This window comes from Martes martes (genome assembly GCF_963455335.1).
Source record: "Martes martes genome assembly, chromosome: 1".
NCBI lineage: Eukaryota > Metazoa > Chordata > Mammalia > Carnivora > Mustelidae > Martes > Martes martes.
Genome location: NC_137888.1, coordinates 160,389,285 through 160,413,343, shown reverse-complemented (window position 1 = coordinate 160,413,343; position 24,059 = coordinate 160,389,285). Strand labels below are relative to the sequence as shown.

General features: G+C 54.6%; 1 protein-coding gene across 2 annotated transcripts in view; it reads right to left on the bottom strand.

The window, feature by feature from the left end:
- EEFSEC (eukaryotic elongation factor, selenocysteine-tRNA specific) overlaps positions 1–24,059 on the bottom strand; it is a 251,213-nt gene that overhangs the window by 37,930 nt on the left and 189,224 nt on the right. For both annotated transcript variants that reach the window (XM_080811411.1, XM_080811412.1), the window contains exon 6: positions 8,961–9,117. In XM_080811411.1, the coding sequence (XP_080667537.1) occupies positions 8,961–9,117 (157 nt within the window). The remainder of the gene's footprint in view (positions 1–8,960; positions 9,118–24,059) is intronic.

The window sequence follows — 24,059 nt, the reverse complement described above, 5'->3', positions numbered from 1 at the left end:
ATGCAGACCTGTGCCCATCCTTCTGGACGTGGTGAGAACACCTCTGTGACATCCTGAGTTGAGGTGGCGGGCGTGCCCAGAGCTGTGGAGTCAAGGCTGCAGGTGAGGCACTTAGTGGGGACCCAGCATGGTCCCAAGGTTCCTCTCTAGGGGAGGCAGGAATGGCTTGGAGGGAGCACAGCAGAGCTCACTCCACGAGCCAGGGCTGGCCCATGAGGCCTTCAGTGGCCCTGGATTGTGGCCCTTCCTGCTGCAATCCTCAAAGGCACCTGAACATTCAGGCTTCTGAGCACCGCCTTCCCCTTTCCTTGTGGTTGGCCTGGGGAAGTCCACTGATGGGGTCTGCCTTCTTTCTGGTCCAGTATCTCCTCCTCAGGGAAGCCTTTCTGGATTCCCATGCACGTGACACAGGCCTCACCATCACTGTGTACCACTACAGACTTCTGCCTCCCTGTTTTCCCCGTGGCCCTCCTTGAACCATTCTCTTGAGGGTAGCCAGAGGCATCGCCAGAGGCATCACTTAAACATGCAAATCGAATCAAGTCAGACTTTCACTTGAGACCCGCCTCTGGCGGCTTCCCACAGACCCGAACTCCTCCCGTGGTGCCTGGCCATATCTCTGATGCCGTCTCCCTGCATCTGCTCAGCTTGCTCATGCCCTTCGGGGGCAGACCCCCCACGGTCCCATGCCCCTTTGCATCCGCCTCGGACAGGCAAGCCTCAGCGTCACCGCAGGGTCCCTTATGCTTGCCTGCTGTCCAGGTCTCTGACACACATCTGTGCACGCAGCCTGGGGCCTGGGAAGAGCATGTGCGTGGGTGGGAGTGGAGTGGGGTGGGGCATGGCTCTTCGAGCCTCAGCTGTGACACAGGGGTGACAGTACTCCTTCCTAGGGTTGGCAGGAAGACAACCTTTCATATGCCGCATCAAGGGATCTCTGGCAATGGAAATCTGACATTACATCCCACCATGGGCCCTCTAACAACTCCTCTCTGCCTTAGGGTAGAGATGAACAGCCTCCTGGGGTTCGCCAGACCCCACGTGGTGGACCCTGCCTGCCCATGCCCCCATTCCCCATCCCTTGCCAGTTTCCTGGGCCCAGTTATCCCTGAAGATGCTGATATCTTCTGCCTCAGAGCTCTGCTTGGGCCCCTCCTTGCCGGGGACACTGCCCCTACACAGCTCAAAGGGCTCCCTCTCACCCTCTGGGACCCCATACTGTGCCACCACCACAGGAAGCCTCCGTGACCCCGACTTCGTCAGTGTTGCTCTATGCTCTCCCAGCACCATACCCCTTCCCTGCACAGCTTGGGGAGGGCTGCCAAATTACAAATGCTTGGGAGACCCATTTGTCTCCCAAATGCAATGGGCTGCATTGTGTCCCCCAGAATCACACCTTGAGGTCCTAACCCCATGCACCTCAGGATGTGACTATATTTGGAGACAGGGGCTTTAAAGGGGTGATTAAGGTAAAATGAGGTCATAAGGGTACGTCCTAATCCAATCTGATCCGTGTCCTTATGAGAAAAGGGAATTAGGATAGAGATATGCAGAGACATGCAGCCAGGTGAAGAGACAGGGAGAAGACTGCCATCAGCGAGCCAAGACGCAGGGCTCCTGAAGAAACCAGCCCCGCCGACACCTTGATCCCAGACTTCCAGCTTCTGGAACCAAGACACTCAGTGTTCTTAATTTAAGCTGCCCAGCCTGTGGTATTTAGGACAGCAGCCCAGGAGGCTCCCACACCTAACCATGCCGCAGACCTCATGAGAACAGGGGTCATGCGGGCTTTTTGCTCACTGGGGTCCTTCGAGAGCCTGGCACAGGGATGACACATAAGAGGGGCTCAAACACTCATTGCTGAATAGATGAACAATCGACTGTGAGCTCCCAGAGCAGGTCCGTGTCTTCTTGGAGCCTGAGCGCCCAGAGCCCAGCACTGCTGCTGGGGCAGAGAAGGTGAGAGTAAAGAACCAGACAGAGGAGGTGTGCGCTCATGCCAGGTGACTGTGCATCCCACCCGGCCAGCCATCTCTGAGCTCAGATGGTGAGGCGTGCTGTGGCTCAGTGTGTGCTCTGGCCACTGGTGCACTCGGCCCCAGGCCGCCTCCTCCTGCCATCTGACCTCAGGCAAGCCTCGTGGGCTCCGTACTGGTCTGGGTCCCTCCTTGGTAAAATGCAGGTGCAGCCGGGCCTGCCTCCCTGAGCTCAGCAGCCAGCAGAGGATGGGGCAGTCTATCGACGTGGGGTGTGCTTCCTGGTGCAGAGCGACAGCTCCAGACCAGCCACTGTCTGTGCCACTGCCGGCATCTTCCCCACCGTGCAGTCTACCTGCCGTTTGCCTGGATGGCTATTATCCCTGCTGGCGGGTCCTCAGGCTGCAGCGTCCCCAGGCAGCCCCACTCCCTCTGGCTGCTGGCCCATCCAGCTTCAGACAACACCCTAGACAGCTCTTAGAAGCCATGTGTCTAGTGTTTCACTAATCACCTGATCAGGCCAAGGGGGACACCTGGGATTCTGCATTCAATCGGAAGGGAAATGTATAATCCTTGCTTTTGACCAAATGCAAAGTGCCTTCCAGGGTGAATAAATGGGAGGAGTCCTGGCAGCTGAGCCAATCTCAGCTTGCAAGATGGTAACTCTCCCTGTTCTGCTGTGGGGTCAGGGACCCCTCGGTGGGCATGTGGGACCCCAGGTAAGGGCAAGTGCCTGGTGGGTGAAGGCAACACACAACCCCAGCTACCATTCACAAAGCCCCTGTCACTGGCCAGATACTGCAGGCCGAGTTTAGTGATCTAATCCCCACTCCCTGTTTGGAAATCAGAATCACTTGTGGTGTTAGCACCAGGGGCTGAAGCTCCAGGTGGGGATGGCCTGCCCCTCCCCACCAGGGGATGCCTGTCTCTGCAGGCCAGGCCCTGTGCTGTACCAAAGTACACTTCCAGCCCTGGCCTGGTCTGCCCACCCTCCTGGGCGGAGCTGGACGCTGAGAGCCTGTGTGGTGGAAGATGTGGTGCTGCCCCCCGGGGTACCCAGGCCGAGATGGAGCACCTCACGACTCTCCTTCCCCAGCCAGCGCTCAGAACCTCCCTCCCCTCTGCCACATTCCGGGATGTGGAATGGGCTGGGCACCTGAAGGGCCTGATAAACAGCTGACGAGAGACAGACGAACAGAGGTGCGGGGCTGTCCCCTGAGTCTGGGGACACAAAGGGGAGGCTGTTTCAGCACACGGGCGCTAGGGCAGTCTGCCTGAACCCAGTGCTGGGGAGGAGCTTCTGAGAAAAGAGCCAGCCGGTAGGGCCTCTGCACCCCTGGTTCCTGGTAGCCACTGTGCGTCTCCCCGGGGACTGAAGAGGCAGGCAGTGACTCAGGGCTCTTACTAGTTGTGTTGCTGTGAGCAAGGGGCCTCAGTTTCCCCATCCGCAGAATGGGGTTAGAGCCAGGTTAAATGGAGAGGATCTGTCCTTCCGGCCCTGGCCTCCTCCTGCACGAGTACCCTGGGCAGTGCCAGAGAGGGGCACGAAGTGGGGTCTGGCATCAGGTGTACCTTCGGGCCTGCAGAGTGGTCCAGGCAGGGAGGGAGGAATGAGGCCCTCAGAGGTGAGGGGAGCATTCCCACAGCCATAGTAGAGGCATAGAAAATGGACCCAGAGCAGGCAGCCAGGGCTGGGGCCTGCCCTCCCCACCCATGGATGGCTTCTCCCACTGGCCACAGGATTCCGGAGAACACATATCTGATTCCAGCTCTTTCCACACACCTCCTTCTCCTCTTTCCTCCCAATCCCTGCTCGGACAGCAACTCCTCTGGGAAGTCTGCCCTTTCTCTCTTGGGACAGCTACTCTCCCCACCCTGTTCCTGGCCCCGTGCCCCTATGGACACCCACCATGCTGACTGCAAACTGTTGGTCTGTGCCTTTGTCTCTCCCATAGGGAGATGGTCTCTGCCTCCCCAGCCCTGAGCATCCACTGGAGTCTGCAGAGCTGGACGGACTGGCACCCTCCCCTTCAAGTTGTCTTTAAGAACCTAGAATGCCCAGAGCCATTTCACAAGGAGATGGCCGTGCTGAAGGGGTCTGACGACGCTAGCACCTGCCTGCTTCGGAGATGTTTCTGGGGAGGCCCACAGCACAACAGGCACCAGGCTCCTTGGCCCCCACAGGTCTGAGTTCACTCGTTTGCTCATTCCAGTCCAGCCCATTCCCCTGAATACACCTCATTTATTCACGTGTGCAAGCAGCATGGAAAGCCATCCCCTTTGGTTTGGACTGGGATGGGACACCGAAAGCCGTGAACACCTGGAAGTGGTTTTAGGGGGCAGGAGCTGAAGCCTGGGTGGCCTAGGGACCCTCCTCAGAACACCAGTCAGAGGCAAACAGGCCGTGGTTCTCCAGACATGCAACCGCTCTACCATGGGGCCACAGGGCAGCCTGCCCGTCGCATCTCTCAGGCCCTCCACTCGAGGCCCCACCGAGCAGAACGGCTACAACAGTTCCCTCCTCCCACACAGCCTGAGGGACACAGCTGCGTTCTCACCTCCCCACCAGCCCTGCAGGTGAGGAGCCAGGGCTCAGGGAGAGTCATGGGCAGAGTGGTCGGCAGCGGGGCAATCTGGGTTCAATCCCATTGACGCTTCCTGCTGTGTAATGCTGGGCAAGTTCATTGCTTAACCTTCAGGCCTCAGTGTCCTCATCTGTGAAATGGCGATCCTCCAGTGCCATGCGTGCCAGGCTTCCTGGGGCTTCACAGGGCCCCCCTCAGACAGCTGTCATGGCTCCTGAGTGGAGTTCCTCCTGAAGGGCAGTACGCAGAAGTTCCTGCTGGGTTCTTACCACGAGTACAACTCCACACATTTCTTTCTTTTTTTTTTTTTCTTTTCCTCTTCTATCTATAGAGTCCATTCAGTTGTGACTAGCAGAAGTAGAAAGGGTGTTAAAGATCACCAAATCTGAGGATCCTGAGTGCCAGTTGGTGGGGCCCAAGACCTCTGTTCCTGGGCTTGACTAAGGGCCTGGCTGCCTCACAGCAAGGTCAATTTCTTGACTGGTACGAGGAGTGGGGGATGCGGCAGGCGGGACAGGCCCATGGAGAGGACGAGGTCCTTGCCGTGGCCACCAGCAGCTGTGGTTCTCAGTAACCGCAGCTCGGGCTTTTCCAAGGTGCGTCTGTTTGGAGCTCTGTGACTCGGTCAGTTTTACCGGGGAGTTGTGCGGTCAAGTGACTCGAGGCGGTGATGCACACGTCCACCAGTGGTTCTTGGGGCCTAGGGCTTTCCAGTGACATGCACACTGCAGGCCATCCCCACCTGTGCTACTAGGCCAGACTACATCCAACCCCCATCCCCACCCCCCCAGCTGGCAGGCCCCGGAGCCCCTGGTGGGAGATGGGCCACTCAAAAAGCTTGTCACGTCCAACCAGTGTACCAGTGTACACATATCAAACTACTCGGTGACTCTAGGTTTCTGAGGCATCGTTCTGGAAGACAAAATTGCATGCGCATGTTCACCTTCTCCCCTAGAGTTGGCAAGAAGTGGCTCGTGGCTGTTATGAGGGACGAGTGCCTTCCTCCCCTTGAGTTTTCTCTGGCAGGAAGTCATCAAGGAGCTCATTTCCCTTGCAGAGTGGGGCGTGTGTGGCTGGGATGGAGTGGAGGATGGGAACTGCAGGAAAGCACTCGCCAGGGTGAGCAATGGCAGCCCAGGCTAAGCCATCCCACATGGGGGGGGGTCTCCACCCCCACATGGACCCCATGACGTCCGGCTCCCTGAGGCCCTGACCCCTTTCTTGGGGCTGGCCAGGCAGGCAGGGAAGGGCCAGCTGCTCAGCCCCTCTGATCCCCAGGCCCACCTGGGATGGAGGCCAGAAGATGGAGGCCACCAGACCTGGCTCCACAATGTGGCGCCCAGCACTTGGGAAGCAGAGACACTGTGCCCTGGGCGGGATCTTCGGGAGGAACCTCAGCTCTGCCTGCAAAGTCCTCCAGCCACTCTTTATCTGTAGCAAGGCAACCCACTGGGCTCCTAGTTCATCTTGCTAGGCCTCTCGGCCCCCCAGGACTTATAAACAGAGGCCACTTTCCTGAAGGGAGCAGCTATATAAATGTGGGGCTTCCTAACCTTGAGGCCCCCCCCACCAAGACTTTCTGGGTCAGCTCCTTGGGTGTCAGGATGGGGCTATTCCTCTAGCCCCTCTGATTTCGGACACTATCTTCTGGTGGAAGCCATGGGCTTAGTGTCAGGACCCTTGTCTCCGTGGCCGTTTCCATTTCATGGTTCAACTTTGACTTGTGAACCTGAGGGAGTAAGTGTTGGTCCTGAAATGCAAGTATGAGTTACAAGTCGGCATGGGCCAAACCCAGCCCAAAGTTATGTGTTGTTTAGTTTGGATGATTTTACATTTTTAATCAGGAAGTTTACGTGAAAATAAAATCCGATAAAATTAGATTTCTTGGCCTACAGCAAGAGACCTGAGCAGCCGGCCACCATGGTCCCCACCACTCGCTCAATAGGGTCTCTTCCACACCTGCTTGGCCCTGTCGGCATGTGGCCGTGTCCCTGGAAGTGAGAGGTCCCAGGGAGTGCCCGGGGCCTGGGGGGCAGAGGCAGGCGGGAGGACATCCAGATGATCTTTAGTCTGCCTCGCCCACTATGCTGTCCTATAGGGCTAGCACCGAGGCCCAGAGGGCATATTTGACCCCAGCCCCACCCACAGTCTGTGGGCTGGGAGGCTCCCCTGAGCTGCTCCTGCTCCGGGAGCCTTAGATCCTGCAGTGCCAAAGCCCCAGGCCTCGGCCCCGGCCCTTCCAGCCTGCAGCCAGCAATGCTCTTCCTCCTCCCCCTGGCACCGGGTATCTCAGGTTCACCGAAGATTCTCTCACAATTAATGCACTTCAAAAAGGTTAAAAGTAATTCTTCACGGGAGGAATCGGCAGGAAAAGACAAGCAGGAGGGGGGTGAGGAGTGGGGTGGGTGGGATGAAGGAATCTGACCAGTTATATTTAATAAAAAGCTTAAAAGCCACAAACAGGAAGCAGACCTATTAAAAAGGCAACACTGACCTAACAAAGGAATGTGAACTTGAGTTGACTGAAGCAGCGGCACTATGTCTCCCTCCCTGCACTCCCACCCCAGCACCCAGGGCCCCCAAACAAGCCTCCTCTTGTACTCTGGCCTGTTCTGGGGACACCTCAACTCTGAGCTTGCCTTGGGCTAAAGGAAGGGGAGCTGAGGGCAATGTCAGCATGATCCTACACACCCCCCAAAAAGGAAACAGACGGTGCTGTTGTTCCCTTGTCTGGACCAGTAGGCTCCCCCAGCTGGGGGAGGGATGAATGTTCCAGGGCATGCCCCCCCCAACTCCAGGGAGCTCCCCTCCTGCCTTCCCAGTGTCCTGTACCCCTCCTTCTCAGTAAGCCCCTATAGGTACAGGCCCAGGACCCTGGGAACCGAGGCCAGGACCTTGGCCTGCCGGGCTCATGCCTTGTGTGTGCTCCTTGGAACCCAGAGCAGGGCACTGTGGACCCTGGTCTGGCTGAGGTAATGACCAGAGCAGTGGAGAGGACAGGACAGGAGCCTGAAGCCTGGTATCACGGCTAGAGGCTCCCATGGGTGGGCCACTTTGCCTTCCGTAAGGAGTATCTCCAATTGTGACAGAGCTGAACTCCACCCTGACAGAGGCCTCAGGGTACAGTCAAAGTAGATCTGAGTGCCACGGGGAAACAAGCTTCTGGTGTCTGCTACGCTTCCTCACAAGAGTGCAACTGCCACACTTGACACTCTGGGCTTGTGGAAGGACTCGGCATTCCAGGGCACGACCCTACCTGGAGATTTCACTCAAGGAGCTACACACCCACAGCATGTTGCTGACCTGATCTGAATCTCCCCGTGGCTTTCCAATCCTCACAGACTAAAACCCAGAGTCCCGCAGACAGGCAAAGTATGGCCACATGCTGATGTGAAGTCAGAGTTTCTCCGTAGACTTCAATTCTGCTGCATGTTTGAGAAGTGGCCTAACACGATGCTGGCGAAGGAAAGTGGCATCCCGCACGCCTCCCTGTTCGTGCCAAACAACTGGTCCTCAAATGCACACCCAAACTCACTCTTAACCCAGGGCCTTGGCCCTTGTTGCCTCTCTCTATGGAGTATTCCTTCCCCTTGGTCAGGGCCCTATTCAACTGTTACCTCCTCAGAGAGGTCTTCCCTGATTGCCCCTGTCCAGAGGTGCACACGCAGTGCTTCTCACCCTCTCCCTGCTTTATTTTTCTGCAATGTACGGTAGATATTCACTGAATGTGTTCCCACCTGTCCCCTCCCACAACCGTGGCAGCCAACCTGGCGTGCGGCAGGACCTCCAGAAGATGGGTGTGGGGTGAGTGCAGTAGTGATGGAAGGGAGGGCGGGACTAAAGAGATCCAAGGGCTCTATTTCCAAGAGCAAAAGCACACCTTTGACCCCACCATGGACAAGTCCCGAGTCAGATCGCGCAGAGGCTCAGCTCCTATTGTTCTCCACCGGGCAAAAAAGTAGGTGGCGACTCATATTCTGGGAAACTGTACTGGCTACTGGGCAGCATGCCAGGCCCCGGCAGATTCTCTCACCAACTCTCCCTCCAAAGCACCTCCCAGATCAGGATCAGGATCGCCTTTCACAGACAAGCCAGGTCACTCATCCAAGGTCACCCCTGTATGGTTTACAGTGGAGCAGGAGCTCAGACTCACACCTTGACCCTGGCTCAGACCAGAGGCTGACTCTACACCAGACCCCTACCCCCACCTCTAGGACCTGCCCTGGCTCTCCAGCTATAAGCCTGAGACCAGAGACCATGATGTTGAGAGGGCTGGGCCCTGTGCATCAGCTCAGGTGGACTGAGCATCCTAAGTCAAGAGGTACTGTCTGTGCACGGTCTCCACCATCTCTCCCTGCCCGCACAGCACCTGCCAGTGGAAGGAAGTGACTGCACTCACCAGGGATGTGGATCTTGAACTTGCCACTCTGGCCGAAGGCGCTGTCAATGACTCCTAGCTCCCCAGTGGATAGGTTCACCTTGAGGCCCACGAAGAGCTGGATGTTGGTCTCCTTTTTGAACAGGGAGCGGCCGATCACGCTGTGGTCATCCATCACCTGTCCCCACACACCCGGCCCCAGAGAGAGCATCAGTGTGTGCTGGAGGAGGCCAGGTCTGCTGCTGCTACCCCCCCCCACCCCCACCCCGCAACCCCACTGAGGGTGATCTGCCCATCTCATGGATGATGGAACGCACTGGAGCCATGTAGCGACCAGCCCCCATCACCACCACCACTGACCTCTACTGAGCTTTGGCTGCTGCCAGGCTGAAAACGTTATGTGGATCACACTTAGCATCACAGCAATGGGAGGGAGGTACTCTTTCCTCACTTTACAGATGCAAAATTGCCGCATGGCAGAGTTCAGCCATCCGTCCAAGGTCACAGAGCTCCCAGGGCAGAGGGAGCTCCGAATACACAGTCGTCCTGCCCGCACCTGACTCTCACCCTTGAACCTCTCCCAGGCACCGAGCATGGGGAAGGCTAAAGTGTCACTCTACCCCCATGGTAGATGGCATGGCCTGAAGACCACCCCCCCGCAACCAGGTGGCTGGCCTCCCCTGCCCTGCCTGGCTCCTTTGCAGGGCCTGTGCCAGGAAGGGGCCAGGCCTCTGCATAAAAGAGAGAGAAAGAGGGCGCATGCATGTGTGTGTGTGCGCACACATGCTCTTAGGTATTAAAGACTAGCTCCTCTCCCAGATGACCTCAGAAGGGCTAACAAAGAGCTCCATCCCAAGATTTGCTTCTACTTTGGAGCGGGACCCATGCTCCACCTGGCATGTGGCATGCTGGCTCCCACACGGCTGCCACTGGGAAACGGGGGAGGCTTCCTCCTGCTCTCCAGGCCCTGTGCACCAGCGTGGGCACTTCTGGGGACCAGGGCTGAGTCCAAGCAGGCACTAGCCTGGGGAGCAGTATGGAGACCAGAAGTGCTGCCAGCAGTGGGACCTGCTGTCTCCATGTGCTTTCCTCCTGAGGCTGAGGCTCATGGGGGACCCCCGTGGGCTGGGCTGTCCTCCACCTCGGAAACATCTCACTTCAGCCCAAGACACTAAGGTTTGGCCAAGGGCCCCAGATGGATTGTTTTGAAAGGCAGAAACTGTCCCATTTACCCTAAAACCCTTTTAGAAAAACATATCCTATTCTATTTGATTCATAGCACCAGATAAAAGGTACTTGCATTCCTCCTCTCCCTGGTGATGGATGAATCGGATACAAATAACGATAAGAATAATCATTTCCACTCGCACAGCCCTTTATAATTCACCAATCTCCTTCCCACACATGAACTCCTCCTCGTCCTTCAGGACTCGGCTCCAGCAGAGCTCCCCTGTGGGCTGGCTTGCTGTGGGCTCTGCCCCATCTGTGGGCGCTGCTGGGTGAAATGAAGGAAGCCGTGACCTGCAGGCCATGGGGAGCGAGGGCAAGCAGATGTCACCAGCCCCAAATGCTTTCCCGGGCTTCCCGGCTCCCAGGAGTCCTGTCTCCACACCCACCAGAGTGGCCTGCACGTGGAGCTCCATTCCCAGCCTGGCCGGAGCCCGGGAGGCAGGGCTGCCTCTCACCTTCGGCAGCCTAGCCCGGGTACTGGAGGGGCCCAGGATGTTTAGCTGAACGGACCCGATGGCTCCGGCTTATCCATTCCATGCTCCCCGTGACCAGAGCAGCTCATTGCCACTTCCTGTCCTAAGCTTAGCCTGTGCTGCAGAGACGCCGCCTGTCCTTAGGAGAAAGAGACTGCCTCGGGGCACCCCCGCCTAAGACACAGGCATTTAGCGGGGACCCCGCTGAGCCCTCAAGCACTCCTGTCTACAAGGGGTTTTCATTACTACTTCAGGGCGGTTCGAGGCAAGAGCTGAGAGAACTGCAGTTGCCAGGGCCAGCGGCACAGTGGAAGCGCAAAGCCAAGCGTGGCGGGCTTCTGTAAAGCCTGTGCGGCAGCATTCAGGAAGAGTAAGGCTGCGCCGACCACAGCCCTGTCCCCAAGCTGGAGAAGCAGGCCGGTCTGGGGCTGCTGGGATGCCCCGGGGCACTCTGGGCAGGATGGGTGGGTCCCAGGCCTTTGCTGGCCCCTGAGACAGAGCCGGCTGAGACACAAGCCCTGTCCCCAGCATCAGGGCTGGCTGAGAAGTGACAAAAGACACAGTCCTTGCACCAGGAGCTTACGACCTACCTAGAGAATCATCTCATAAAAGGCACCCGAGGGACCCAATGGGCAATCCAGGCAGAGAATTCACCCCAAATTCAGAATGTCCTTCCTTCCTTTCTCCCTACAAATACTTATGGAGAGCCTACCCTGCACCCAGCTATGTCACCGAGGACAAATCAAAGCTCCTGCCTCAAGGGGCTCGTGCATCTCCTCCTGGAGGTAGTTATATTCTCCCTCCGCCCCACTGCCTTTGGACTGCTCAATGGCAGACAGGGTGTCCCCATCTTGGGCAGGCCCCTGGAGCCCAGCAAGGGCCCCAGTCAAGGCCTTCATGACTGTGTCCCCCTGCACCCCGGCCCTCGCTCCTTGGCATGTCCTGGTTCTGTCTGTCTTCAGAGCACAGATCATTCCCTGAGATGACACCAGAGCTTTACCTGTTCCTCGTTTATTCTTCCCAAGCAGGACCCAGGTCCATGAAAGCAGAGACAGGTCTCTGCTCTCCACAGCTGCATTTCCCGCATGTAAACAGCACTTACTCTCTGTGCACTCCTTGAATGTCTAAGTCAAAGTTGAACACGTGCCTAACTGTTATCGTCAGCACATATGCAATGCTCAGTCCTGCCTGTGGGCTTTCTTTCCTTTTTTTTTTTTTTTTTTTTTGGCTTTCATTTTTAACACTTCATTGAGGCATAACTGATACATAACAGCATGTGCACATTTTAGGTAAAACTTGATAATTTGAGATACACAGCTACCCATGAAACCATGACCATCATCAAGGCGGTGAACATAAAGAACACGTTTACATTCCCCCACCCCCTTCCCAACTCTATACCTGCCCCAGACCCCAAGCAGTTCTCCCAGGCTCAGCTTGGATGAGCTCTTCTCAGATAGCCTCCCCAAGCGGCAGCCACCTTCTGTCCCAAAGCCTGACCGCTTTGTCTCATCGCAGGTAGTTGGCCTGTGTCCCTCACTGGATGTACCAGGAGTTCTCTCTCATGTGGCCCTGAACCACGACAGGTCCCAGTACATATGCACATGATACACGGGTGGGGAGGGAGACGCTGGTGACAGAAGGTGACTCTCGGCTCTTTGGGGGCAAAAGAAAATCACTCGAGTGGGCTTGTGGCGGGAATGGTACGTTTCATCTGAGAGGGAGCCAACGGCCTTGTCTTGCACCCAGTTTCCCTGCACGCCCCAGTGCCGGCCACTCCTGGAGCACAGCGGGCCATCTCTCGGCTTTCCAATGGGCCTGAAAGTTGGGCTTCATCGTGACTGGGGCCATGAGGTGGGGGGCAGGCATGCTACCTATTAGCAAGAGGGCATTTCAGAAGACTTCCTACTGCATCTTCTCCCCCGCCCTCCCTCTTCCTTTTGGTTATGGAATATTAACTTAAAAAGCAAAATGCCACAGGGAGAAGGATCCATCTTCCCCCCCAAGCCAAGGATTTGCAAGAAGGGCAGACTAATTTTATTAACTACAGGGGAACTTCAAAAAGCTTCAGGGCTTTAAAGGCAGACAGCAACGACCCCAAAGTTGGTTTAAGTGCTACATAAACAAAAGCCTAGGGCTGGGGAAGCGGGGGCTCCGGCTCTTCTTATGTTCTCATCTGACCAAGTGGGGCCAGTGTGCGGGCTGGCAGGCCCTACAATCTTGCCGGTGTGTGGGGCTGGTCAGTTCACTGACCTACATTACCACAATATTTTTTTAAGCATCCGGGATAAGGTGAGGAGCGAATGGGCTTTTGCTGACCCTCAAGGAGGGGCCCGAGGAGGCTCCCTCTTGCTTGCCACTTCGTGGCCTCCCTGGGGCTGGAATGGTGGTTTAGAAAGGATTCAAGTTCAAAGGGAGTGCCCGTGTCACTCCTGTTCTCTTGTTTTATGGCTTGGCCAGAAGGCCTAATGGCACTGGGGTGGAATGTCCCCTCCTGGTAACTTCTGTGTCTTCAATTCCACTTGTAGGGTCAGGCAACGTAGGTGAGAAGGCTTGCCTTTGGTGCACTGCCAGGAACCCAGGGTGGTCTTGGGAACGCTGGCACCCCCACCCCATGCCTGCTGATGGTCTGTGCTGACATTTCCAGCAGCCTAGGAGGATCCTTCCAGGAGCCTGAAGATGGCCTAGATGGGCACTACGGACATGAGCTGCCAGGACAGTGAGAGAAGCCGGCAGCAAACTCCTTCTCCCTCAGACTATCCAGCTCTCAGCACCTCCTCTCCCATTCCACCCTCAGCAGATGAGAGCCACAATTTGTCCTCGGCCATGCTCCGGGAGAGGCACCGCCACAGCATTTAGTGAATCTTCAGAAAAGCCCTATAGGATTTCAGCAAAGTGAAATGACTTGCCCAGAGTCACACATTCCAGCTTTCCCTACACTCGCCCCCATAGCATGAGAGCGGAGGAGAAGGAGGTGTGGCGGCAATGAACAAGCCCAGCCAGGGCACTCCCCACCCTCTGGGCTCCCCTGAGCCATGCCAAGACTGGCTGGACCCAAACTGGCTTGCAAATCCAGCCCCATTCCTGCCAGTCCCAGCTCCTGCTCCGAGCACTGGAGGAGCCACCAGCAGAGAGGGAAGACAGATGGAGTCTGGCCGCTACATGGAAGGAAGTGAGGTGCAGCCCAAGCACCCAGCCAAGGACGACCTGCCAGCCCAGTGGGCGCGATGCAAATGGAAGGGGGGCTGGCTTCGTGGCTGAAGTGCTTCCGGTCTGTCCCGGGGCTACCCAGGGTGGAGGCTGCCAGGCCCAGAATGCACTGAAGATCAGTGAGGCAAGCTGCAGACCCCCCAGGGCCTCCTCAGTTTCCTCATCCACAAAATGAGGTTGGAAGGAGGGTAAGCTTTCCTCCACCTCTGGTTATGGGGCCAAGAGGCAAGTTACCTTCCTGGTGAATTCTAGTACAGCCTGGGAGATGTGGGCACACTGGAAATAAGACAAAGAAAGAAGGCTAAGGGGATGGGGAACCAGGCATGAGGGACGGTGGAAGGAGAGGAGGTGTTTAGCCAGAAGCAGCAGCTAAGAACAGATTTGAATGCTGTCGTCCAACATGACTCTTAAGGTTTCACACAGAAGGGCCAAGTCCAGAGGGAATGCTAAGCTCCTGCTTGTGCCGTGGGCCAGAGCCTGGGCTCTGGAGCCAGCCTACTCGGGCTCTAAGTCTTGGTCTTGTGGTCTTAGAGACTCTGGCCCATGGCCTAACCCCTATGGGCCTTAGCTCCCCATCCACAAAGTGAGTTAAGAGAGTTACGGCAGGTTCACACAGAGTTGTCATCGGCCTGGCCTGTGCTCCCTGGGCAGAGTGTCTTCCTCCCTCGGGACCCACCCTGCTGTACCATACACAGAAAGGCGGGTGGGGGTGTGCAGGGGCAGGTCCTGCGTCCCCCGCCCCACTGGCTGCCACAAACAGACATTGCCGACAGATCACGGCATTCTTCCATAGCCCCCTGTGGGCAGCAGAGCCCCCGGCAGAGGGCTGTATCCGGAACAGGAAGGGACAAAGCCTATGTGTGGGTCTCGGCCCAGCCACAGCTTGTTGGCATGGGCCACCCCAGTTGGAAGAAGGGTGGTCTTAGAAGGCAGGTGTTGGCCTAAGTGCATTTCTGCATTCCCAGAACATTAGCCCTCCAGATATTACCAGGGGTGTGGTGCAAAGAGGGGACATACAAATGATCGCTGAGAGAAACCTCATTAAAAGTCTGGCTACGACAAGGGATGGTAGTAGCCCTTCCTGCTGGAGGCACTGAGAACAGCATTTCTGGGGAGCTTCTGGAAGACCAGGGGTCATCATTTGTCCTGGGTGTTAGAGGGCAGAGGGCTGGAGGTAATGCATTTTCTCGGCCCTATCCATTTCTAGAACATGTGTGCTTGCCCAGTGGCTGGGCTCGTCTCCAAACTATAGACTCTTCCAGCTAAAGGAGAGACCTCAGAGATCAGACACCGGCACATCCAACTAGGAAAAACCTTCAGAGGACAGTTGGAGGCTTTTCATGTTGAAATCAATCACTGTGACGTCAAACCACAGGCAATGCATGTGGGACTTACTCAGCAAGCCCTGCTCTTCGGGAACAATGCTGAACCTGGGCCAGCTCAGTTACAACAATAGCTCTAAGTGGGGACTTTCACTGTTTGCATGAATACTTTACTTCGCTTATGAGCCTTCAGTCACCGGAGGGCGAGTTCCCAAAGAGCAGTCACTGGTTGTGCATGGAAGCCCAGGCTCTCGCTTCCACGCCAGGCGAGTCCCTATTTCCCCAGCCTCTGAGTGGGAACCTGGCTGCCAGTGCACATAATTATGTCATTACATGTGTGTGTCTCTCTCGAGGCTTGGTAAGTACCCAAGTCCTGAAGCGGCTATTTGAATTCAAATTGGAGAAGTGGCACCAAGGAAAGAGGGACAGCCAGCTGTGCGGTGGGGCCCTGAGACGCTCGCTCCGCTGGCTGTGGGGAGGACTAAAGCATGAGGGAGGACTGGGAAGGTTTGAGTCTGGATTGCCTCTTCCAGCAATATGACCTTGGGCAAGGGACTTCCCTGACCCTCAGTTTCTTCCTCTGAAAAGGCTGTTTTTGGGATTAGGGGTGTTGGTGTTGGCAAGAACAACTAAGACATACTCAGAAACCACAAGAATTAGAGTTAGCTCATTGAAGAAAAGCAAGGATGTGGACATCTACTTCCATAGAGACTACATGCCAGTGGCCGCTCTTGGGACTCTGGTTCTCTCCCTCGTACCCTGCAGCCCATAGTGAGGTCCTTGCGGAGGACAGCAGCCACGGAAGGGATTTGCGATGGAAGAGCTCAGAACTTGCCTGGATCACCAAGGTAACCCAACAAGACTCCCGCATAGGGTGGTAATTCTGCCAGAGCACTTGACGGCCATCAGGACTGACAATTTCCCCAGGCGTCTCTGAGATGTTGTTCTGGTATCTAGCCCGGAGGCTGCCTTTTCTTCCCTGCCAGTACAGGGCCATGGCAGGGAGCAGGGAGCCCTGGAGCAGCCTGCAAGGTAGGGTGGCTGGTGACCTAGCACAGGCCACGTCATTTCTCTGAGCCTCAGTGTTCTCTCCAGTGAAAACAGGGATAATGTGTCCACCTCCAAGGCTGCTGTGAGAAGAGGCAAGCGTTCCAACGTGAAAGACTGCTGTGAGCGACAACCAACCTCACTGCCATCCCGTAGTGTCAACCCACAAAAGGAAAGCAGCCTTCAGTTCGTCTCGTTTGATCAAGTGAGTTGCAAAGGCCCAATGAGAAGGCCTAGGGCAGGCCAGGCTCTGGGCATCACAGAAGGCTCCCAGCCAAGGAGGCATCTACCTCTGTCCCACCTCTCCGGCCAGTGGGGCTGGCTTCCTCAGTCCCAGCGATGGGCAGGCCCCCACTTGTCTGTAGCAAGCTGCGCCTCCCAGCGCCCCACCCACATCCCCCCCAGCCTCCCTCCCTGGCTCTGTCCTGCATCACCCGGGCAGCAATGCAGGTAAAGCTGTCTGTCTGGAGTGCCTAAGGAGGTACCAAAGCACAGCTCACCAAGGCAGCTGCATTTTCGTGGAGGAAATATATATAAATCTATCTATGTATCTATCTATCTACCTATCTATCTATATGAAGCTCACTGCCCTTCAGCAGCTGAAGCAAGACTTTCTGGTCTCAGACGCTGACACTTGGAGAGGGGCGAGGGGCCGAGGGCTTGGGCCAGGGCCAGAGCACTAGAACAACCATCTGATCTCCCCCGGCTTCAGGGGGCACCTCTGTTTTCTCGAGTGGCCTGGGAACTGACACAGCCCTCGGCCTGCTAGACAAGGGCCCGGGGCAGCAGGGGTTAGCTAAGTGGCCTAAGGGGCCAGGTGGATGGCCGTGCTCGTTTCCCCCCAGGCAGGGGTCTGTCAGATGGCCCCCCGCTCAGAAAGGGCTGCAGGGAGCCAGGGCCGGTCTGCACCCTGGCCAGCATGCTCTCCAGGGCCCTGGGCACATTTAACAAGCCATTGGCAGTGGAGCGGGGTGAGCCAAGAGCTGGGAGGCAGCACCGCTTTAGACTTCAAAGCCGGCCAGAGCTCCCGGTGGCGTCTGCGTGTTTCCACTTGGTCGGGCCGATGCCGCAGGCTCCTTGGCCCAGCCCTAAGGCCTGCCCTATCCGGCGCCAGGGTGCCAGAGCCAGGACGGTCGGCATGCCTGGCGTGATCCCACCACAGGAGGGGCGTGGGCGCCAGTGTCTTGCCACCACCCCAGCTGGGAACCCAGGCATCTGTGCCCTCAGGGAAGTCCAAGTAAATAGCAATGAGGAGAGTCACTGCTCAACGATGGCCCACCATGCCAGGGACAGCACTCAGCATTTTATATGTACTCATCTTCCTGCCTTACACCAGCCCATGGAGTAGGGAGTATAAGCCCTGTTTTTCCAGTAAGGACACTGTGCGGAAGAGACTCCCCCAAAGTCTCACAATGCGGGCCATCCAACATCCCCCTGGGGCCCTGGCTGGAGCCTGAATTCCCTGGGCCTTCGGGGCCTCGGCCTGCAGACCCTGCCACACCTGGTCTCCTCCTCTGCTCTCTTCCAGCCCTGGTCGCAAAGAGGCATCCCAGTGGTCCTGCATGCCTGCCTCCCCGGCCTGCCACACCCTGAGACCCAACTTCCCAATTCGTGGCAGGCCAGCCGTGGTAGCTAAGGTGTGAGTATTGTCTTTGCCTTGGCCGTGAGGTGGGCCCAAAGGGATTTTTGAGTAAGAGCTGGCACGACCACCTTTGTTCAGGAGAAAAACGATATGGGTGGAGCCGTGCAAACTTCTGAGGCAGGGAGGGAGGTGAGGAGGGCCCCTGGGGTGTGGGAGCAGTCAGAGGTGTGAAGTGGACCACGGCAAGGCAGGCAGCGCCCAGCACTCTGTGTCCTCGGCACGGCGCCCTCAGAGGCCCCGCCTTTGCCCAGGCAATTGTTACAAATGAAGAAACAGGGCCCCAGAGAGTAAGTGGCTTCAGTCAGGCCAGACCACTCGACTCAAGCTGGGGTACAGAGGGAGCCTTGGGTATGCAGGCCAGGTAAGAGGGGACAAGTCTGGGGACCTTGAGTGGACACCCACTCTGCAGGCTGCCCTGGCTGACCCCACTCAGAGGATTTCTCCAGCACAATCTGAATGAAGTCCCAGCCTTCCCCAGCCCCCAGCTTGCACCGCTGGCCCTGCTGGTGGCTTCAATTGTCAGCCCACCTGCCCCTTGGAGCTCCCTGCCCATCCTCCAGCTGCTGGGTGCCCTGGGCTGAGGGCCCTTTTCCAAACACCCAGGGCCAGACCTCTGGGCCCCTGCAGAAACAGTGCCTGGCTCTGGGACCCCCAAGTCCTGCCAGTTTGACCAGTCACAAGGCACAGCTCAAAGTCACCAGCTCTTTGTACTTTTCCCTCACCAGATCACCTCCCTCCAGAGACCCTGCTCCTCTCCTGCTCCCTGCAGCCTCTCTCAATGCCCCACGCATTCTGTCCTCATAGGAAGGACACATTTCCTGTGACTCTGGCCCACTGAGAGGGGGGCAGCGGGTGTGACTCTTCATGTGGCTACGAGGCAAGGACCTCTGGAGCATGGCCTAGCAGCTCCACTCCAGCTGAGAAACACTCTCCAACCCCCTTCACTTTCACCAGGTCTTTGCACACCTGCAAAGAAAGAGCCTTTACCTAATTGTTCTCTTTAAATACCTCTGCTTAAAGGGAAACTTCACTTCGTACCCTAGAGAGAAAACAAGAGTCACCATAAACAGGAACCTGACGGTAAAGTAAATACGATTAAGAAAATGAATTGGATCCTAGTCACAGACTGTGGCTACTGGAAGGATGCATCTTGGTCCGGTTTTCCCACCTGTTCAAAAGGCAGATTAGCCTGGAACACAGGAGTGTTAAAATCACCTTCAAGGGAATCTAAGACTTTCTTTGTGATGTAATTAAAGGATCAAAGGAAGAAAAAAAAGAAAAGAAAAAAAAACCTGAAAAAAGAGAAAAAGTTATTACTAGGGGGGTTCTACATTATTTAACAGTATGAGAAAAAGCCTTAGCCAAACAAAAAGCAACTTGCTGCCTGCAAATTTCCAAGTTACAAACACATGAAACAATGAACAAATGAACAGACACACACATCAGTGTGTCTATATCCAATCTTCATTTCTAATTTTAATGGTTCATGTTTTCTACTTTTAAAAGTCTACTAGGGTTTTCTCTGTGGCCACAGGTACAACCAGAACCTAAGTTCTACAAGGACAAGGATTTTGTTTCTCTTATTCACTGCTATATCCCCAGTCCTGAAAATAGCACACAGGTGTTCCACAAATGTTTTTTGAATGACTATTACTGAAAGTCCAGTTTTGTAAATGTTCCATGGAAAAAAAAGAGAAAGTGTATTTTTTAAAATTTCTATCTAGAAATCAAGCATAACAATCATGTTATGACTTGGTGTCCTTATCTGTTGTTTAGTGGGCCTGTCCAATTTCAGAATCTGCATTCTAAAGTGCCCCAGTATAATTATGACTCCATTTTTTACCAAGTTCTCCTTGGATTTCTAACAGATTTTGTTTCTACATGTTTGGTAGGTGCAAGTTTGTAACCATGCCCTTTATCATTATGCAATGTCTCCCCTTATCTTTATATTTTTGTCTGAAATTCTAGCTTGTCTAAAATTAACTTGTTGGAAATTACCACCCATACTTTTTGTTCAGTAACCTGATGTTTCTCTATCCTTTTATCTTTAGCCTTCATTTACCACTGTGTTTCCTATAAATGGCATATTTGTTTTAATCCAAACTACTGATCTCTGTATTAGTAGGAGAATTTGGCCATTCATGTTTAGTATAATGACGGATATAATGACTTCCTTCTTTTTTTGTCATTATTTATGTTTTTGTTTCCCTCATTTTTGTTGATTCAATCAAATACATTCCAATTTTTCCTTTGTGTGTGTGGAAGTGCTATACTTTCCAGTTCCATTCATAGTTTCTTCCTCTTTGTGTTTATAATCTGACATTTCTTTCTATATTTTTACTTGAAAACGGGATAGTAAGTATCTCCCTCACCACCACAGGCTCTAACTCCCTTTCCCAAGCCCTCTCCCTAGAAAGACTAGCCCTTTAGAACACCTTCACTTCCCTTCTTCTCTCCCTCAGGTGAGACCTCTGGAGCATTTCTGTTAACCTGAGCTCCATACTCAGGACCTAATTCCTGAGGACTGTAGACAGAGTTGAGTACCTGTGGTTGTAGATGGTGATTAGGCTTTTCCTTGCAGGATGCTCAATGTGTTTCAAGAGTCCCATTTATCATTTAGATCAGAAGTGGACACACTGTAGCTAGAGGCCCCAGTGCTGCCCAGTATCTGTTTCTGAATGGCCTTCAAGCTAGGAATGGTTCTTCAATTTTCCAATGGCTTGAAAAACATCAAAAGAAGGATATTTCCTGACAAAGGAAAACTATGAGAAATTCAAATTTCAGTGCCCGTCAATAAAGTCTTACTGGCACCCCACCACACCTACTTGCTTCTACCTTGTCTACAGCTGCTTTTGCAGTGTCAGAGTTGAGCAGTTGTGACAGAGACCTAAGAGGTACTGGGACATGACTCTGGGATGGCTTCACAGCAGCTCACCCAGCTGTATGTTTTATTTATTCATTTCTATTATCAGTGCACAGGCTCCATGTCAAAACAGGAAAAGTGGACTTCGAATGTCACACTTTTAATGCCTGGTGAGGTGCAGATTATTATTTTATCGAATTACATGGCAGAACTCTGTGTTTTTTATGGACTGTGTTAATAAAATACAGCATATACTGACATCACAATAATCCCAGCTCACAGAAAAAAAAAATGAGACGATTTCAAGCAATACATCTCATCACAGCAGAATTTCTTCACAAAACAAAAAGACAGAGAGAGAGAGAGAGAGAGAGAGAGAGAATAGGCTACAATCAAAGTAAGTTTCCAAGTGGTTCATTTGTTAGCCAAGTGAGGAAAGCCATTTGCTGGTGGTAAGTTAATTAAATCGTGTTTGAGTGTAGCAGCTATAAAAAAGTATCCAGAGAAAAGAAGCTTGTTAAAGATGATCAGATTTGGGGCAAGGGCAACTGCTTGGATGTGGCCCTTAGGTGACACCAACGTGTGAAGCCACATCTGCAGAGTTGGACCCATCCTCCAGTGTGAGCAATTGAAGCAGAGCACAGAAGTAAGAGAAGACCTGGGGAGAGCTAACAGCTGGCCTCTTCATGTGCCAAGCACTGTCCTCAGCATTTTGTATTTATCTCACTGTTATGTTCTTTCTAGAACTTACCACTACCTGAAAACATCTAAGGTACTGTTCCTTGTCAGTCTCCCCTGTGAGAACAAGAATTCTGCCTGCCTTGCTGTCTCCCCAATGCCTCGCATACACAGGAGCTAAGCAAACATCTGGATATATGCATGAATGTCTTTTAGGCAATGGGCTCAGAAGGACTATATGCCTTAAGTCTGTCCAGATGGAAAGTATCCTTTCAACATATATCCATATAGGGCTGGGCCTTCCTCGTTTATAAATGGAGGATGTTGTAGACATCCCACCCCATGGGGCAGCTCTGCAAAATTCCCTGGTCCTGCCCATGTTTCCACACTAGGAGTGGGTCAGGCTGGGACTGAAGCCCAGGCCTCCACGTTTGACAAGTCTGCCACATGGCAAAGACTGTGGCCAACTAAGTGATCTGAAAATCTCTGTATACTCTGGGTCCTGCTCAAAGCAAATGGGGCTGCCTTTTGGAGTAAGTCCAGCCTTCTATTTGTGAGCTGTACTAGGAAACCTCCTTCCTGTTTCCCCTGAGCTAGACTTAACTCTTAGATATGAAGCCACTTCACCATGAGGTGGAGACAGTCTGCTCCTCAAATGAATGAGCCTGTTGATGTAAAATAGCTGCCCAAGGCATACAGTTGTTACATGGTACTGCTAAGGGTTGAGTCCAGGCTGTGTGATCCCAAAAGTTCAATGCTTACCAACCTGACCAAGAAGAAAAGTCTCTTGCCAAGGAGACTCCAGCTTCTTGAGAGCACACTAGCCTCTCAGCTCACTGGGCAAGAATCTAACAGACATGCTGGAGAGATAAGGTCTCAGAGGCCAGTCAGTGCTGGGTTCAAATCCTGACTTGACCATCCTGTGACCTTAGGCAGGTTGCTTCACATGTCTTGAGCTGGTCTCCAGCATGGCTGCCTTTGCAGAGGGGCCCTGATGGCCTGAGTTCAGAGCAGGAAGAAAATGAGCTTTTTTTTTGGAGTAACTTTTCATGTTGTTTGAATTATTTTTTACCAAATATTTACATATAATTTTAGGAGGAAGAAAGTGATCTACTTAATAATTTCAAAAAAAGTGCATAGGAAAATAACCTCCTCCTTGAATTTTTAGAAGGCTTCAAAATAAGGTATGTAGCCTGTAATGGCATATAGTAGGTGCTGAGTAAAAAGAGTAGGGTCGGCTGGAGGGGCGTGGGAGGCAGGTGTATTCCTGCCCCTGGGCCCAGAAGCAAACCTGTGACACAGGACAGGTGTCCATTCAGCTAGAGCCTTAAGGGGCTTGGAGGGGGCGCCCAGGTGCTGTGCTCTTTCCTTCCTTGCAGGACCCCAGTCTCAGGACTCCTCCACACACAGCCACAGCCCTGCCCGAAGCAGTCCCTGGTGGGAGGGAGGCTTTCTGCTTGGGCTGTCTGCGCAGGGTCTGTTGACTGCAAGTCTGGGGCTCTTCTGCCTCCACTTCTGGCCTCCCCGGACTGAGGAGGAAAGGGCCAGTGGCCCCAGGGACACCCAAGCCTGGTGGCAGGGTCTGGCTCAGCATGTCTCCTGGACCCTCCCCACGGCCCCTTAGGAGGCAAGAGGCATTCGATGGTATGTTTACTTGCTCCTCACAAACCCGCACTCCTCATTCTCGAAGGAAGTCACTGCTGCTCCACCACCAGCAGGCCTGTGTGGGGCAATCAGACCTATGACCTCACCAAGTGGGACATTACTCCATGACAGATATTTCACCAGAGAATAATTATACTTCATAAGACTGCTAATAAATCAAGCGAGACAAACGAGCGACGTGCACTTCATCACCTTTGTCCTCAATCAGCATCTCAGGGCTGGCCCCTGGCTGAGGGAGCCTTTGAGTGGCCCCCATGGTCGGCCCTTGACCCCTCCTGGCAGCCCTGGGAGTTTAGGCTGCTGCTCCGCAGATGAGGGAGCCAACCTTCACAGAGGGACAGACAGCAAACAGCGGTGGGCGGGATGGGGGGTGGAGGGATGGGGGCAGCCATGGCTTCAGCTCCAGGACTCCAGCAGCAGCACAGGGTGACCAAGCCTGTCTGCCTGAGCGGGAGAGGCTGGCCTTGAAGTGGGAGGCCTGAGATTTTAGAGCTAAGGATCCTGAGTTTTGGATGGACTGTGAGCGGGTCCGTAAGCAACTTCTACCGATTCTCCCATCAGAGGGCAGGTCTAGACACAGGCAGGAGAGGAAGGGAATCGGGCCTGAGTCCCAGGAAGAATCCTGAGAGAAGGAGGAAGAGAGTGGGAGCTTCTGCAGTGAGAGTTCCAGAGGAGAAATCTGGAGATCTGAGAGAGGGGAAAGAGACAGGGTCGGGGGGTGGCAGTGGAAGCCCTGACCCCGGCTGGCCCCCAAGGCCCTGACACTTTCTCGTGAGTGCCTTTTTGGTGAGGGTCAGACCCCACGCTGGGGCCCATGCTGATGTGGGCAGGACCCTGCGCCCAGAGGGGTAACCCTCATCCTGCCGTTTAAGGAACGGAACTGCAGCCCTGCTGAGGGCCTCCCAACACTGGGGTCTCAGCACAGCCGTGCTCACCCAGCTTGGACAGGAGTCCCAGGACTACCCACAGCCAGGCCTGCCCTGCAGGGGC